This window comes from Xiphophorus maculatus, chromosome 3, assembly GCF_002775205.1.
Source record: "Xiphophorus maculatus strain JP 163 A chromosome 3, X_maculatus-5.0-male, whole genome shotgun sequence".
In the NCBI taxonomy this organism is placed as follows: domain Eukaryota; kingdom Metazoa; phylum Chordata; class Actinopteri; order Cyprinodontiformes; family Poeciliidae; genus Xiphophorus; species Xiphophorus maculatus.
In genome coordinates, this window is record NC_036445.1 from 20,834,003 (window position 1) to 20,848,103 (window position 14,101).

Consider the following 14,101-nt stretch of genomic DNA (forward strand, 5'->3'; position numbering starts at 1 on the left):
TTTTTAGGAGACCCCTCACACCAGCATCCAGGTTGAGTGTTTGCTGTCTACGCGCTCCTTCCACTGCTCCACCACTCAGATGGCTGCACAGACTAGTGAGAATTATCTTACTGTTAGATTTGCATTTAGTTTTGCAACTGTAAGGACATGTACATTCCTGGTTGTTTAAAAGGTTATAGAGCAGTTAATATTAGTGTTGATGTTTGCGTTTTTCAGGAGGGCAACGCGAATATTGACGTCCTTCACACCAGATATTACATTAAAATGTAAGCACACAGCGGGACAGATCAGGCAGGAATATAAAGACAGAGAGTCTGAATAACACCAACTGTATGTCAGAAAATTCTGACATGTAGTCTTATGTGATTTGTCTCTGCTTACATAAAAAAATATATGGGCCACTATGGAAAATGGTAACAAACCATTTTGGGACCTATACTGTCTGCCCTCTTTTTTCCCTTATGGGGCCCACCTAGGTATGCCGGCTGGGGCATTATGACATAACTGTTTGTAACCTACCTGAGAAAGCGGCAACATACAGTCATATGAAAAAGTTTGGGCCCCTCTATTAATCTCAATCATTTTTATGTATAAATATTTGGGTGTTTACAAAAGCTACTTCAGTTTGATATATCTAATGGACACAGTAATATTTCTGTTTCCATTAGACACAGAAATAAATGAGGTTTATTGGACTAACAGAAAATGTGCAGTACGCATTAACAGAAAATTTGACAGGTGCAAAAATATGGGCACCTCAACAGAAAAGTGACATTAATATTTATTAGATCTGCCTTTTGCAAAAATAACAGCCTGTAGTTGCTTCCTGTAGCTTTTAATGAGTTCTTTGATCCTGTATGAAGGTATTTTTGACCATTCCTCTTTACAAAACAATTCCAGTTGAGTTAAGTGTGATGGTTGCCGAGCATGGACAGTCCGCTTCAAATCATCCCAGATGTTCAGTGATATTCAGGTCTGGACTGGGATGGCCATCCAGAACATTGCAATTGTTCCTCTGCATGAATGCCTGAGTAGATTTGGAGCAGTGTTTTGGATCATTGTCTTGCTGAAATATCCATCCCCGGCATAACTTCAACTTCGTATCAGCTTCTTGAACATTATTCTCAAGAATCTGTTAATATTGAGTGGAATCCATGTGACCCTCAACTTTAACAAGATTCCCAGTACCAGCATTGGCCACACAGCCCCAAAGCATGATGGAACCTCCACCAAATTTTACAGTGGGTAGCAAGTGTTTTTCTTGGAATGCTGTTCCCCCCCCCCCCCCCCCCCCCCCCCGCCATGCATAATGCCTTTTTTATGACCAAACAACTCAATCTTTGTTTCTTCACTCCACAGGACCTTATTCCAAAATGAAGCTGGCTCGTCCAAATGTGCTTTTGCAGACCTCAAGCGGCTCTGTTTGAGGCGTAATTGCTGAAAAGGCTTCTTTTGCATCACTCTCCCATACAGCTTCTCCTTGTTAGCACATACTATCTGTAATAGTGCAGCTAAACTAAATATGAGAAAAAAGTGAAGCCCTGATCATAGTTTAAAACACTACACACTACAATTATACTCTCAATGACCATATACATTACTTTATAACAGCCTCGCACTTACAACTCACAGGGTCTTATTGTTGCGGCACACGTTCAATATTTGAAATGGAATGCGCCCCATCGCGGGTGCACTGACACACGGGGCGATGTCATGATTGAACTCACCAGTCTGAGTGGGTAGTAAATTCTGTTAAAGTAAGTAAATCACATTTTCCAGTCATAAATTGAAATTATCAGACAGAATGAAATCCTAATGTCAAATCGTATTAATAGTTTTCATTAAGCGGCAAAAAGTGTGTAACTGGTCACGTGGCGTGTCACCCATTGATAACCAATAGTAACGTGACGTTGTGGAACTACTGCATCCCACACTGGGATCTTCTCCAGCTGTGTCCTATCAACATGCCTGTCCTAACGATTTCGCGAAGGGAGAAAGTGCCTTTACCTGAACGTGTCGTCTTCTAACCTGGTCAATTTGTTTATTTAAAAGGAAAGATCTTACTCATTCTTTTGCTAAAGGGTATTATCTGTGCTACCATGTGGAAATTTTTCAAGTGCAATAGTAATGAGTTCAGCTAACATGCTCACTGATGTGTTCGTTTGATACCCAAATGTTTGTTACTATTTAAAGAACTCACATTTGACAGAATATCTTTTCAATACAAAAGCTTTTATTGATGCATTGTACATTTATCAATTGTTTAAGAAAAAACTACAGGAAATGCTAACATTGACAGATGTCAGATGTCACAACTGTGACCAAATTAGAAGTGTCTTTTTTGCAGTCCCAGTGCAGACAATTTTTCAGTTTTTCTTGAATCCACATGCCAGGTGTGACCACTGCTCACATGTGTTGCAACGTCGCCACTCACGCCACTTCTTCTTGGCATTTTTTTTCTCATCACTGAACAGACGTTCAGTGATGAACGTCTGTTCAACAGATGTTGCAAACATCCGTAGTATCTAAATAAAGAAAAATAAGTAATTTATTGACAAATGTAGTTTAAAAAACATAAAAGAAGCATAATGCCTTAATTTATTTAAATGTATACCATCTGTAGTCGGTTCTCTTGACAGCACTTCCGTCAAACCCATAGTCTCTGTTACGCTCCGCTCATCTAAAGAAGAATTAACAGTTTGGTTGCAATGTGATCTCAAGGTAGGTCATACCTTCAAGTAACGTTTAACATATTATACTTTATACGGGAATATGTTGAACTCAAGCGTTACTATCAGTTCTGTGTAAACAGCATATTTAAACATATTGAAACAGTTTTATTATTAATACTTTTTATTTTTATTCATTGTCGTCAAAATTAGGGCCCTGAGGATGGGCATCCTGCATGTTTTAGTTCTCTCACCGGTGGAAGTTACAAACTTTTCATCATGTCAACCTATTCATAGGCCTTGCATTAAACCAGGAACAGAACTAAGAAATGCAAGGTGCTGGCCATTGAGGAACAATTTTGGGAACCCCTACTTTAAGCTATTGGTTAGTGTGATTTGTATGTAATTATTTCTGCAATTTTTTTTTTATGTTGAAAACAAATTATTGCCTGCTCATTCATTAGTTCCGTAATTTGAGATGTCTTCTACTTCCTTAAAGTTAAACAAGTGATGCAAGATAAGCATCTATGCTTTAGTTCTGTACTACTGTATTTTGTGGTACATCTAATTTAATAATTTCTTTAATGTTTGCATGTGTAATTAAAGCTGGAAATGTGGTTGATGTACATAGGGAATGAGAGTTTTCTGTGTTTTGTTGTGTGACTGATGGTCTCCACCTCAAGTGGTTTGAATAAGCAATAAAACATAACCAAACATAGTGCTGCAAAGTATTCGGATTTATGTCAGCTGTGACACCAGCTGCAACTATTACTTTTAACAGCTCACAATAAAATATTTCTGTATTCCGCATTTGTGAATGTGACTATTGTTCAGAGGGAACATCAGCTGTTGTGAGACTTGCCAACTTGCTAATTGTCACAACTACATTTGTTCAACAGTCTTAGCATGAGAAACGCATCACATGCACTATATTACACATACATTTTTGTACAACCACAATATCAATGCCGAGATGAATCTTGCAGACATTGACATGACAGTACAGCTATAATCCAACTATACATAATAGCCATATAGAACATTTTGAAAGGTGTTACATCCTCACTAATGAGATCACCCAATACACGTACCCCAAAGCGTATGTGATTTATCTAAGTATGGAATATTTATAATTTCTTAAACATATCTGGTTGTACGTCAGAGTGACCTAAAGACAAAGCTGGACTCCCCACACTTTTTGTATCTGAAAACCTATAAATCATCCGGAATACATATTTTCCTAAGGAAGACCAGACATATTGTGTTACCGAGGGTGTAGTGCGCTTTGTAATATACCCACATAACATACATAACAACATTGTAATGGAGGACTTTCAGGATAGACATGCAACAAACTTACCATTTGCACACATTGCATTCAAAATGTCTTCCACAGTTGGTGTCCTAATTTTCCTCCCGGGGTCTGATACAAAGAATAAAATATAATTATTGAAATTGTTTTTCCAACATATCTTCAATATGAGTACAATAAAATGCAATATCAAAACTTGAAGTACAAAGTACAAGTATCCAGGACATGGCTTAAACAGTATTTCTCAAGTACACATTGTGAAGTGTGAACGATTAAAGGTTTTCTTAAGGCTAATATTAATCAACACAACATTGTACTTTATTAATTTTAATGAACGAAAGGACAATTTCCCATACTTCAGGGTATATTTGTTTCATTTCTCGTTGTAAGTTGGCATCTGCTTCTGCAAAGTTTTTACGGTAACTATTCCATCATAGACCATAATTGCAAATAACTAAGCAGGTATCTGTTGGGATACACTGAATAGAATTGTCACAGGGAAAGAGATTTATTTCTAATATAAATCTGATATAAAAACCATATATACAATTTCAAATGGAATTGTATGATTAAAACAAGTCCAAAAAAAAACCCCTATTACATGGAAAGGGATACTGAATGAAGTCCTTCCAATAAGGACCGCTTGTTTTACTTCTCTGTCTGGTGGTTGTAACCTCCTCAACATGTCAATTTTCTTCTTTGGCCTTCTAATGAGCCATGATTGAATCCAGGTGTGTTAACCTAGATTCAATCATGGCTCAAGGGCATGAAGGTTCCAGCCCTTGAGAATCAACTTTGGAAACCACTGTTCTAGAAAGTAAATCGAACAGAACAATGCAAGTATTACACAACTACAAAATAACTAAGGCAAGATACTTTTTCCAAAAATTAAGTTTATGAATAGCCTGGTAAAAAAATGACCCATTGTACTACACATTGAAGCATCCAGAGGGTCTGGGCTATGGCTATTGAGACACTATTGCTCACTTAACACTCATTTAACACCTCTCTAGAGGTGTTAAATTTTACCCAATCGCTAATGTTTGTCTGTGACGTATGTCATGTGCCAGTTCAATGCCAAAAATTCTACTTGAAATTGCATTTGCTGCAAATAAATAAATAAATAAAATAAAATAAATAAATACATAAAATCTGTCACTACAAAGACAGAAGCCCTGAGCTCATCGAGGCAGCTGTCCATGTTAATTCCATATTTGGAAGGCCAACAAAGACTGAATGGCTTCCTTTACTTTGCTACAACTACAGGTGGACTGCAATTCTAAAACAGCACAGAAAATTGGCAGTCTTAACAACTTCTCCTTCTGTTTACTGATTGGCACAATGAAACGTCTGCAGGAGATAATCCGAGTCAAGGGGAGAAAGCAAAGGCTGTGCTGTAAGTGAGAATTGCAATGATCAGGCTAGCTATACACACAACAATGCTTGTCAACATAACAGCTACAGTAAATCCTCTCTCACCCTTGTTCTTTAACTGATCCCTGCAGAACAGGTTGTAACCAGACAGGTCCTTGGTGTATAACTTCTTGTTTTTAGGTTGAGAAGAAGATGGCTTTTTTCTTCTATAGTTTCCAATCCAGTTCTAAAAAACACAAAAGTCTTGTTACAAAACAGGAAGTTTGAATTTATTTTTATATGAAATTGCATCTTGCCTTCTGAATTCTGAAATTGAATGGCTAGAAAGAACTTTGGTAAACATACATCAATGACAAACGGTGGCAAGCCAGTGGCCTGGGATGCCGCTCCAACCAGTGGAGATCCCACCCTGGTCATCCCTTCTTTATAGTCTTTCTGGAGGAAGACCTTCGCTTCCTCCGAGATATGTGTTCTCTCTTATCATGAAATGAAAAAAAGCAGAGCATATAAAAAAATAATATTCAGGACAAACACATATTTTCTTAGATCTTGCTGTATAGCTCAATGTTTAAGAGATGCTACACATACCTCTTCTTGACATTGAACCTAAAAGAAAGACAGAAAATACAACCATGAATATGAATAAACAGAAGGTAGCTGTTTTTTCTGGTATGTGATAAATAAATATTAGCATGCATTGTGCTTGCAGGGTATCCCCCAGAAAACATGGTAAGCCCGGTGGTTCAGTTTTATGACAGTCAGTCATCCTGTAGCTGGTCATGTTTTTGAGATAAAAAATGTTAAAAGTTGACGGGAAATTTGAAATTACATTTTGAGAATTATGTGTTATTGAAAGATTGGAAGATTAATACTTGAACAATAACTATAAAGTCATAGAAAATGCAAACGTTTTACAAAGACTTAAATAAATAAACAATGCTTAGCCTGGTGGGGCAACAAATAAAGAATGATGGCCTCAGGGCTTATAATACACTGTGGGAAACGATGAAATGTAATGAACTGTATGATAGAATCCTAACATTAAATCAATATACTGATATAAACTAGTATACTGAAAAGTATACGGTTTTTTAAGATATATGAAACAAAATTTTAGCACATTGTCATTAAAGGTATGAAGGACAGCTACATTTGAATGTGACTGGCTTTTAAGAGGCTACTTTAGCTAGCTTTTTTTTTCTACCAAATAGGGTTAAAAACGTGTCTAAATCTGTACAAACACATGCTGTGCCACATACTCGCTAACATTAACTCATAGAACTACCATCAGCAGATTTATAAATGTAGACTTTCGGTCTTTTGAGGTTTTTTACTACATTTTTATTTGACAGATTCAGGGGCTACTCACCAGCTCCGACCGTGGAAAGTGTCGCGTCGAATGACGTAAGCTTCTTCTTCTTCTTCTTCTCTAATGTTTTGTCGGGTGCAATCCGTAATTTATTATTATTACTACTAATACAAATATTAAACATTTTCATATGGTACAAACACAGATTTTCATATAATCATATGAGCAAATCCATCCGTATTTTTATTTTTAATTTTTTAAATTAAAAATAAGATTAGGGCCAACCCTAACTTCTTCTTATCATTATTAATGGATTGCAAGCAACTTCGGATGTACATACAGCCACCTAGTGGAAGGCTATGAGGTTGGACAACTACATAACTCTAGAATATACCTTTTAATTTCATTGTATGCTTATATATATATATATATATATATATATATATATATATATATATAATTGCACGACCGGAAGATAAAAACACGGCATGTATTGAGAGAACACGTCTTGTAAAGATCCAATAAAATTTACCAAGTATGTTAAATTTTGGCATTTATTTTGAGTGAATTATTGGAAAAAATCCAAAGAAATAAAAGGCATATTGGGAATATAAGTCTTTAAAAAAGCGAACAAAAATAAACAAAACAGAAAAAAAAACCTCCGGTTTTAGATTTTAGTGAGTTGTTTTTAAATACTGTAACGTTTATTACAATACCTAATTAAAATCTTATGACGGATACGTTTGGCTTTTGTATTTTTAGTAAATTCTTAATATCCTGTTCAAATTCGCAGATAAATTATAAATAAAGGTTTTTAAAAAAAGGTTAAAAAAAGGTTCTATTAGCGACAAGCGGCTGTTATCACCGATAGAATGGTTGATAACGGTTGATAACAGCCTGCTAGCAGGTAGAGCAGGGACCAACTGAGGCCATTCAATGGGGCTGATAACCACTGATAATCGCCATTCTATGGGATGATAACATCCGAAGCGGGTGATTTTTGTTGCCGTACGAGAAGTTTATTAATTCAGTTTGACTTCATGTAGTTTACAAAATGTTTTACATTCTTTTCATAATATTCTAAAGCTTATTTTTGACACAAATATAATTCAGTACTTCACCGGGATATTCAAAATAATACGTCATTATGCTCTTATGAATGGGAACCTGGCCCATCATACAGGAAACTAAAACAAAGATTGAACAGTTTTTTTCCAGCCTATAGAGACATGAAGAACATTTAGTAATACTGATAACGTCTGTTACTCCCAGTAATGCTGCACATGATTGCAAAATTAAAAGCGTTCTGTAAAAAATATGTTCAGTAAACAAACACTATGAGAAAGGATGTTTAAGTTCAGCACAGGCTCCCCACACAGATTTTATAGACTGCAGGTAGGATCCTGCTGCTTAATTTCATCAAGGATGCTTTCTAGTTTAGTTCCTATGGAGCTAAACTGGGAATCCCTCATGGATTTAGCCAGCATTTTCAGCTGCTCTGCAGAAGCCTGGGCCAGCCACGCTCTGATCACATCTACAAGAGGGCCTCTCTGCTTTGGTAGAGCTGAGTCTCCGGTGCAATCATCCTCTTGATTCTTATGAATGATCCTGTTGTAGGAAACAAAAAAAAGATGTTTCAAGCTTTAAAGAAATGAACAAATAATGGATGAACAATGTTATTGCAGAAAAGTTTAAGTGTGATCTCACTTGTGAATAAGTCTTTTTAAATCTCTTCTTGGTATCCTGCTCCCAGTAAATGATGCAGACAGGACTGCTCTGAGGTCATCACCTGTAGATGAGAATACCAGATGTTTCAATTAAAGTCTAAATGTTTCGCCTTACCAAAACTTACTAACCTACTTTGTGAATTTCATTAAATATTTGAGTCATATGAAATTCCAGACTCAAGTTCCATACCTCCATTTGCAAGACTTTGACAGGTGCCACAAACTGTATCGTGGAACGCTGAGCCTCGAAGGAGGATGACTTGTTCCCCTAAGCAGGCCTGATGTTTTACACACTGATTTGAGGCAGAAGAAGAGCTGGAAAAATATCCTTTCTGACATTTTTCACACACTGTGTCCTCTGTTGGTGTACCTACGACAGAAAAATAAATTTGCCATTGCATTGAGTTAGGAGCAATTGTGAAATAAAAGATCTCATAAAGGTTTCTGTATAATGTAGACATAATCTAATCGTTCATATTAATACCGGACTATGTGTAATAAAGCTAGTGTTACCTATAGCCTGAACTCCATGTCCAGGGCCACATTCTGTGTGTCTGACGCAGAAGTCCTCCATCATGTAAAACCCTGCTTTGCAACGACAGACTCTGTTGGTGATTGGAGAGCACTCAATCTCCACTTCCTGGTTCTGTGAGCAGAAGTTGTTGCAGTACAGACACCTGTTAAGGTAGTTAAACAGCTCCGTGTAGTGGCCAGTCTGACATGGTGCGCACTGTGTATCCTTGGCGGCAGTGCAGTGAGCGGTGAGGTAAGTTCCCGGTTTGCATCTTTTGCACTGGAGAATTTCACCTGTTATACGGTCTTGGTATTCATAGGTGGGAACCTCTGCGGTGCAGAAGAGAATGCCAGGGAGCAGGAGCAGGACTGACAGGGAGAGCTGTGGAGAGAATTATTAAAGGATGAGAAATGACACACTCATTTCTAATCCTGTTCATTTTGGACCCTGGTAATGCCATTTTCCATTTTCTTCTAAACATAACGTACTGCAGGTCTCACAGCCATCCTCTAAAATGTCATCTTGAAGTTTTTTGAAAAGTACATGCTGTATCTCTCAATTAGTTAAATAAACACACGAGTAACCAGCCCTTTGTCATTTAAAATGCTCCGTCATGTTTGTTCAGGTTTGGAAAAAAAAAAAAACTCTAATTTGGCATCAGTTTAAATAAAATATTTGAGTTTCATTCATCATTAAAGCTATCATTCAGACACTCACCATGCTCATGATGTCTTCACTTCTTTAAAGTGGATTTGACATCGGGAGCAGATTCAGTGACTTTTATAAGGAAGTGATTGCGTAGGTGGTTTTCTTGTGGTGTAATCTTTTGATCAGCTTACGTCGAAAGGTCAATCTGGTTCCATGTGATGGAAAGCACATGCACAGATGTAAATCAAGTTGCTAAGATCGACAACAACAACGACTGCTACGTGTGATTAAGTAGCAGTAAATCAGCATTTAAAAAAGCTGATTTACTTTCATTTCAATGGGCACCAAATAATTACATGTAGCAATGAATCATGCTATAGTTCTAGTAAAAACATGTTTCTCCCATTTTCATGAAAACAAGGAAAGCAAATAAAATATAATGACAATCAATGTGGTGGTGATGTTAAAGACTCAGACTTAAGTTAAATTAGCTTGGCTACAAACTGATGTATGCTGAATGCATTGCCTGCTAAATAAACCTAGACAGAAATTATTATTTTTATCTGATTAATTCACCTTTACAGAGCTTTTAAATAATGCAATAGATAACACACAGACAGCCGCCTCATCTCTTCTCAACATGCTCTTTCCAGCCTCATTGCTAGCCACTTCCTTAAAACAAAAGGTGAAAGTATCTTATTGCATGATATGAATTGACTGGCATTCCCATTGTCAGTACATTTCATATTTACATTTGAATTACAGTAAGTAAAAATTAACACCGCTCTTTAAATTCAATAGCTATGACTTTTTTTTTTAACACATGGCTAGATGGTTTGGAAGTTGCTGAAGTTGTTTAAAGATGTAGCAAAAGGTTTAAAGAAAATATACTTTTTTGCACAACTTGAAAAACTCCTGCTTCCCCAGCTTTCCGGAAATGTCTCTTCTCTGACATTTTGCATGACTACATATAATTTTACTCCACTTTGTAACATTTGAAAAACCTGAATAATAATTTTCTGCTCACTGGTGAAAACGAGGTTAATAATTCCCCGCTGCTCTTTGAAGAACCCGTCAGTGACTCAGAGGTGTGAATAGTAGAGTAATTTGCTGAGTTTGAAAAGTCGCTGTTTGAGTATGTGAGTGCTTTGTGACTCAGACGGATACACGTGTCATCTGTTCCTGTTTTCATGGAGCACTATACTGCTGAAATACAGTGTCAGAGTTAAATGGCTGAATAGACTAATTTTATGCTTTGTTTGACATTTTGTGATATTCTATGCTTAACTACCTGGCAATGATTTTTTCAAAATGTTCTGATTATAAAAATACTTCATTATTCTTTCACAAAATTTTATTTTTATATTTAAGATCAGTGTAGGGAATATGAAAAATGTAATCAAATCTACCCATTTCTTTACTAAACAGTCTTAAATCCACCTTTTATAATAACAGAAACTTCCATACCTTTTGTAAATTCACCTGAAAAAATGTTAGAAATGTGTGTCTAATAGCACTTAGAAGAGTCATATGTAAACTCATACTCTACCTACTTGCCAAATTATCAATTTGGTTTTTCCTATTTTACTTTAGCCTATTTTGTTCTTGACTAATTAAGATTTTCACAAGAAATTACTGATATATGCATAGACATCCATTTGAACGTTAGCAGAACTTAATTAGATGATGTATCATTGATGCAAAATAGATATAATTAAATGACAGCTAGTGCTATGCATTATCTTTGTGTCTGAACAAAGATTGTGCAAGATAAACAGAATAGCGTGGTTCTTCTTCTGGGCTGGAGCAGAGGCTTGTTCCGAATTCCCCCCAAGGATGCGGATACCTTCCGAGAAGTCGATGCAATCTTTTACTTCAATGAAAATCTCCCGTTGACCATGGTCTGTCAGTGTTTCTTTCACTTTCACCAAAAGCACAGAAGCATGCAGGAGATTCCCCTGGGGACCGTAAGTGACCAGTATCCTTCTTTGAAGAAATAATAAAAAAAAAGGGACAGCCTGCGGACACAAACTGGAAGAGGAAATGAATCAGATCTTTCCGTTTTATTAATAAAACAACCATACCATCCGTACTCTGACAACAAAGAAGCTAGCGGGTCAAACCATATAGTTAAAACTCAGATTCAATTGGGTTTATGTATATAGCACCAAAACTCAACAGGTATGTTACAGGATGGTAACGTCCATCACCAAATATATGTAAATGATTCGCATGAAGTTTTGATTATAAATTTGTCATCAGAAACATTCACAGCAGTTGGCAGACAGAGATTGAACATGTTCTCCTTTCATCGTTGATGCCTCAAGCCCTTTTGTGGGTTTTTTTTAGATACATTCTGAGCAGAAACCTGCACATTAGTGTCCTGCTGGATTTCATTGTGCAGGGCTGTTCCTGCTCTTCCTGCTCTTCTTTGCATAAAGGAGGAAGTAACTGTCCTGCTGCTGGGTTGTTGCCCTCCTACATCCACTTCCACCTCTCCTGGTTTCTCCTCCATGCTCACAGAGCAGGGGGAAATTATCCTCTTAGGCTTTTTTAGAAATATTGTAGTTTCTGAGATACCGATTGTTTTAAATAATCAATGTTTAATTAGCCAAACTTTACACAATTTTAATACAAGACATGCTTTAAAAGTTTGTTTTACTATTCCACCATGTAACAGGAATGCTGGACGAAAGACTGTTATTTTTAGAGGAATGAAAACATGGAACTCATTCCCTTCATCTGTGAATGTAACAAATGCTGGAGCTTTTAAAAGCGCCCTGCTTAACTATTTTTGCTATGTAGTGTTATAATCATGAAATATGTTATGTTTCAATCATAACTTAATTATTTTATTATGCAAAGTGTGATAATTATGCATTTATGAATTAATGTGCTATGTTTCTACGGAGTTACAGTGTGTGTAAGTGCTTTCTTGCAATAAATGTTTTTATGATGTGGACCTCAGAAAGAGTAGCCATTGTTACGGCAATGGCTAATGGAGATCCAAACAAACAAACAAACGGCAGACCTTCTTGCCACAGCTCACAATCATGTATCATCTTGGATGTTCAGGTTTGTTCATTTGAATTGGGGCACCATCTAGAATCTGTGGAATCACAAGTTAAGCGTTTCAGTCTCTCGTGAAGGAATGAATTCAGACCACCGGACAGAAGAAACTCTTCACAAGGAATGATCACTGGCACACTTATTAAGTCTGTGGATTTATTAACAAGCTTCTTCCTCTAACTATCAGCATGCAAACTTTTCTGATGGAAAAGAAAAAAAGTAATGTGTATATACAGAATGATAAAATGGGGATTAAATCAGATTAATGAACAAACTATGACAAAATGAAATAGAATACTGAATAATAATTTCAAAAGAAATTGATTAATTAAACAAAAAAGAAAGAAAGAGAAAGGTCAGCAGAGCCACGATGCTACTAAAGACAGTATCACACGAGAGACATGAGGAGGAGTAAACAAAAGGAGAGAGAGTCTCAGACCTGCCCACCACTTTGGAATGGAGAGTCATAAAACTTGACCATGTACTCAGGCAAAATTTTAAGTTATACCAAGGACTTTGGTCTTTGCACAACAAAATGAACATTGGTGATGGCAAGAGGATAATAGTGGGGGAAAAAAGGGAAGAGAAAAAGAGAAAGAGGAGATGGGCAAGAATGAAGGATTCTTTCAACTCTGCACAAGATGCAAATCACTTAAGCTCTGACCTTATTTTTGAGAATTGATCAGGCTCACTCAGATTCAGACATGATATCCAGGGACTGGTCCAAGAGAAGGATCAATATCTGGAAGAATCGCTGACTGGCTCTGTGGACTTACGCTCCTTTTCCAGGGACTTCTGCAGTGTGCTGGACACGGTGCGAGTCTCCTGGACCTCAGCTCTGGCTGATGTAAGAACTCTACAAAAGCTGGACACACATACGGCTTTCCTTAAAACTTCTCCAGGGTACTCTTCGAAGGTTTTAACAGTCCTTCTTCCAAACAGCAAAAGAGAGGAGGAACTGTCTTTATTGGAAGTTGACTCTAAAAGACAGCTTTATTTTCTTCCCATGTTCCTTTATAATGGATTCAGTTCTTATCTGATCACTTCTGATGTATTGGAAGGGGAGAATAAGAGAAAGAGAGAGAGAAAGGAAGACAAAGTGATTTTTGCAACACAAAGAATGCTGGAAGATGTGGTCTAATCGCATCTTCTACAATAACACTTCCACACAACATGGAAGTGTCATGTTTTCAGTGGACTCATATGCAGAGAGGCAGAGAAGGTATAATGAAAAAAATTATGATAAAACAAAACATACAATCAGCCAGAGAAAAAACACAAAGAGCAGGAACAAGGAAGGCAAGGAAATGAAGACGAGGAGAAAACGATAATATGGCACAGGGGGTGAGGGAGACACAACAGGGGAACTAAAGGCAACAAAGAATAACTAGACACAAGGACTAAACAAACATAATGAACTAGAATTACTAAGGACTGAACTAAAGTGAAACAAGGCTGATCTAATCAAAATAAGAAGCT

The 14,101-nt window shown here is 36.9% G+C and overlaps 2 protein-coding genes across 3 annotated transcripts; both read right to left on the bottom strand.

The window, feature by feature from the left end:
- Positions 1 to 2,213: 2,213 nt before the first annotated feature.
- On the bottom strand, positions 2,214 to 7,066 carry LOC111608062. Of its 2 annotated transcripts, XM_023330423.1 has the most exons (6): positions 5,944 to 7,066; positions 5,701 to 5,831; positions 5,461 to 5,581; positions 4,030 to 4,092; positions 2,615 to 2,680; positions 2,214 to 2,525 (listed from the first exon to the last, which is right to left on the bottom strand). In XM_023330423.1, exons 1-6 carry the CDS (start codon positions 6,134 to 6,136, stop codon positions 2,497 to 2,499), a joined length of 603 nt encoding a protein of 200 aa, XP_023186191.1. In that variant the 5' UTR covers positions 6,137 to 7,066; the 3' UTR covers positions 2,214 to 2,496. The 2 variants fall into 2 exon arrangements, with proteins under 2 accessions (XP_023186191.1, XP_023186192.1); XM_023330424.1 differs by lacking the exon at positions 5,944 to 7,066 and having other exon boundaries at positions 5,701 to 5,935.
- Positions 7,067 to 7,359: 293 nt separating this feature from the next.
- LOC102228915 (tumor necrosis factor receptor superfamily member 6B-like) lies at positions 7,360 to 9,695 on the bottom strand. Its single transcript, XM_014472968.2, has 5 exons — positions 9,623 to 9,695; positions 8,905 to 9,286; positions 8,582 to 8,761; positions 8,372 to 8,453; positions 7,360 to 8,272 (listed from the first exon to the last, which is right to left on the bottom strand). The coding sequence occupies exons 1-5, from the start codon at positions 9,629 to 9,631 to the stop codon at positions 8,047 to 8,049; spliced, it is 879 nt and encodes a 292-aa protein (XP_014328454.1). The 5' UTR covers positions 9,632 to 9,695; the 3' UTR covers positions 7,360 to 8,046.
- Positions 9,696 to 14,101: the final 4,406 nt, after the last annotated feature.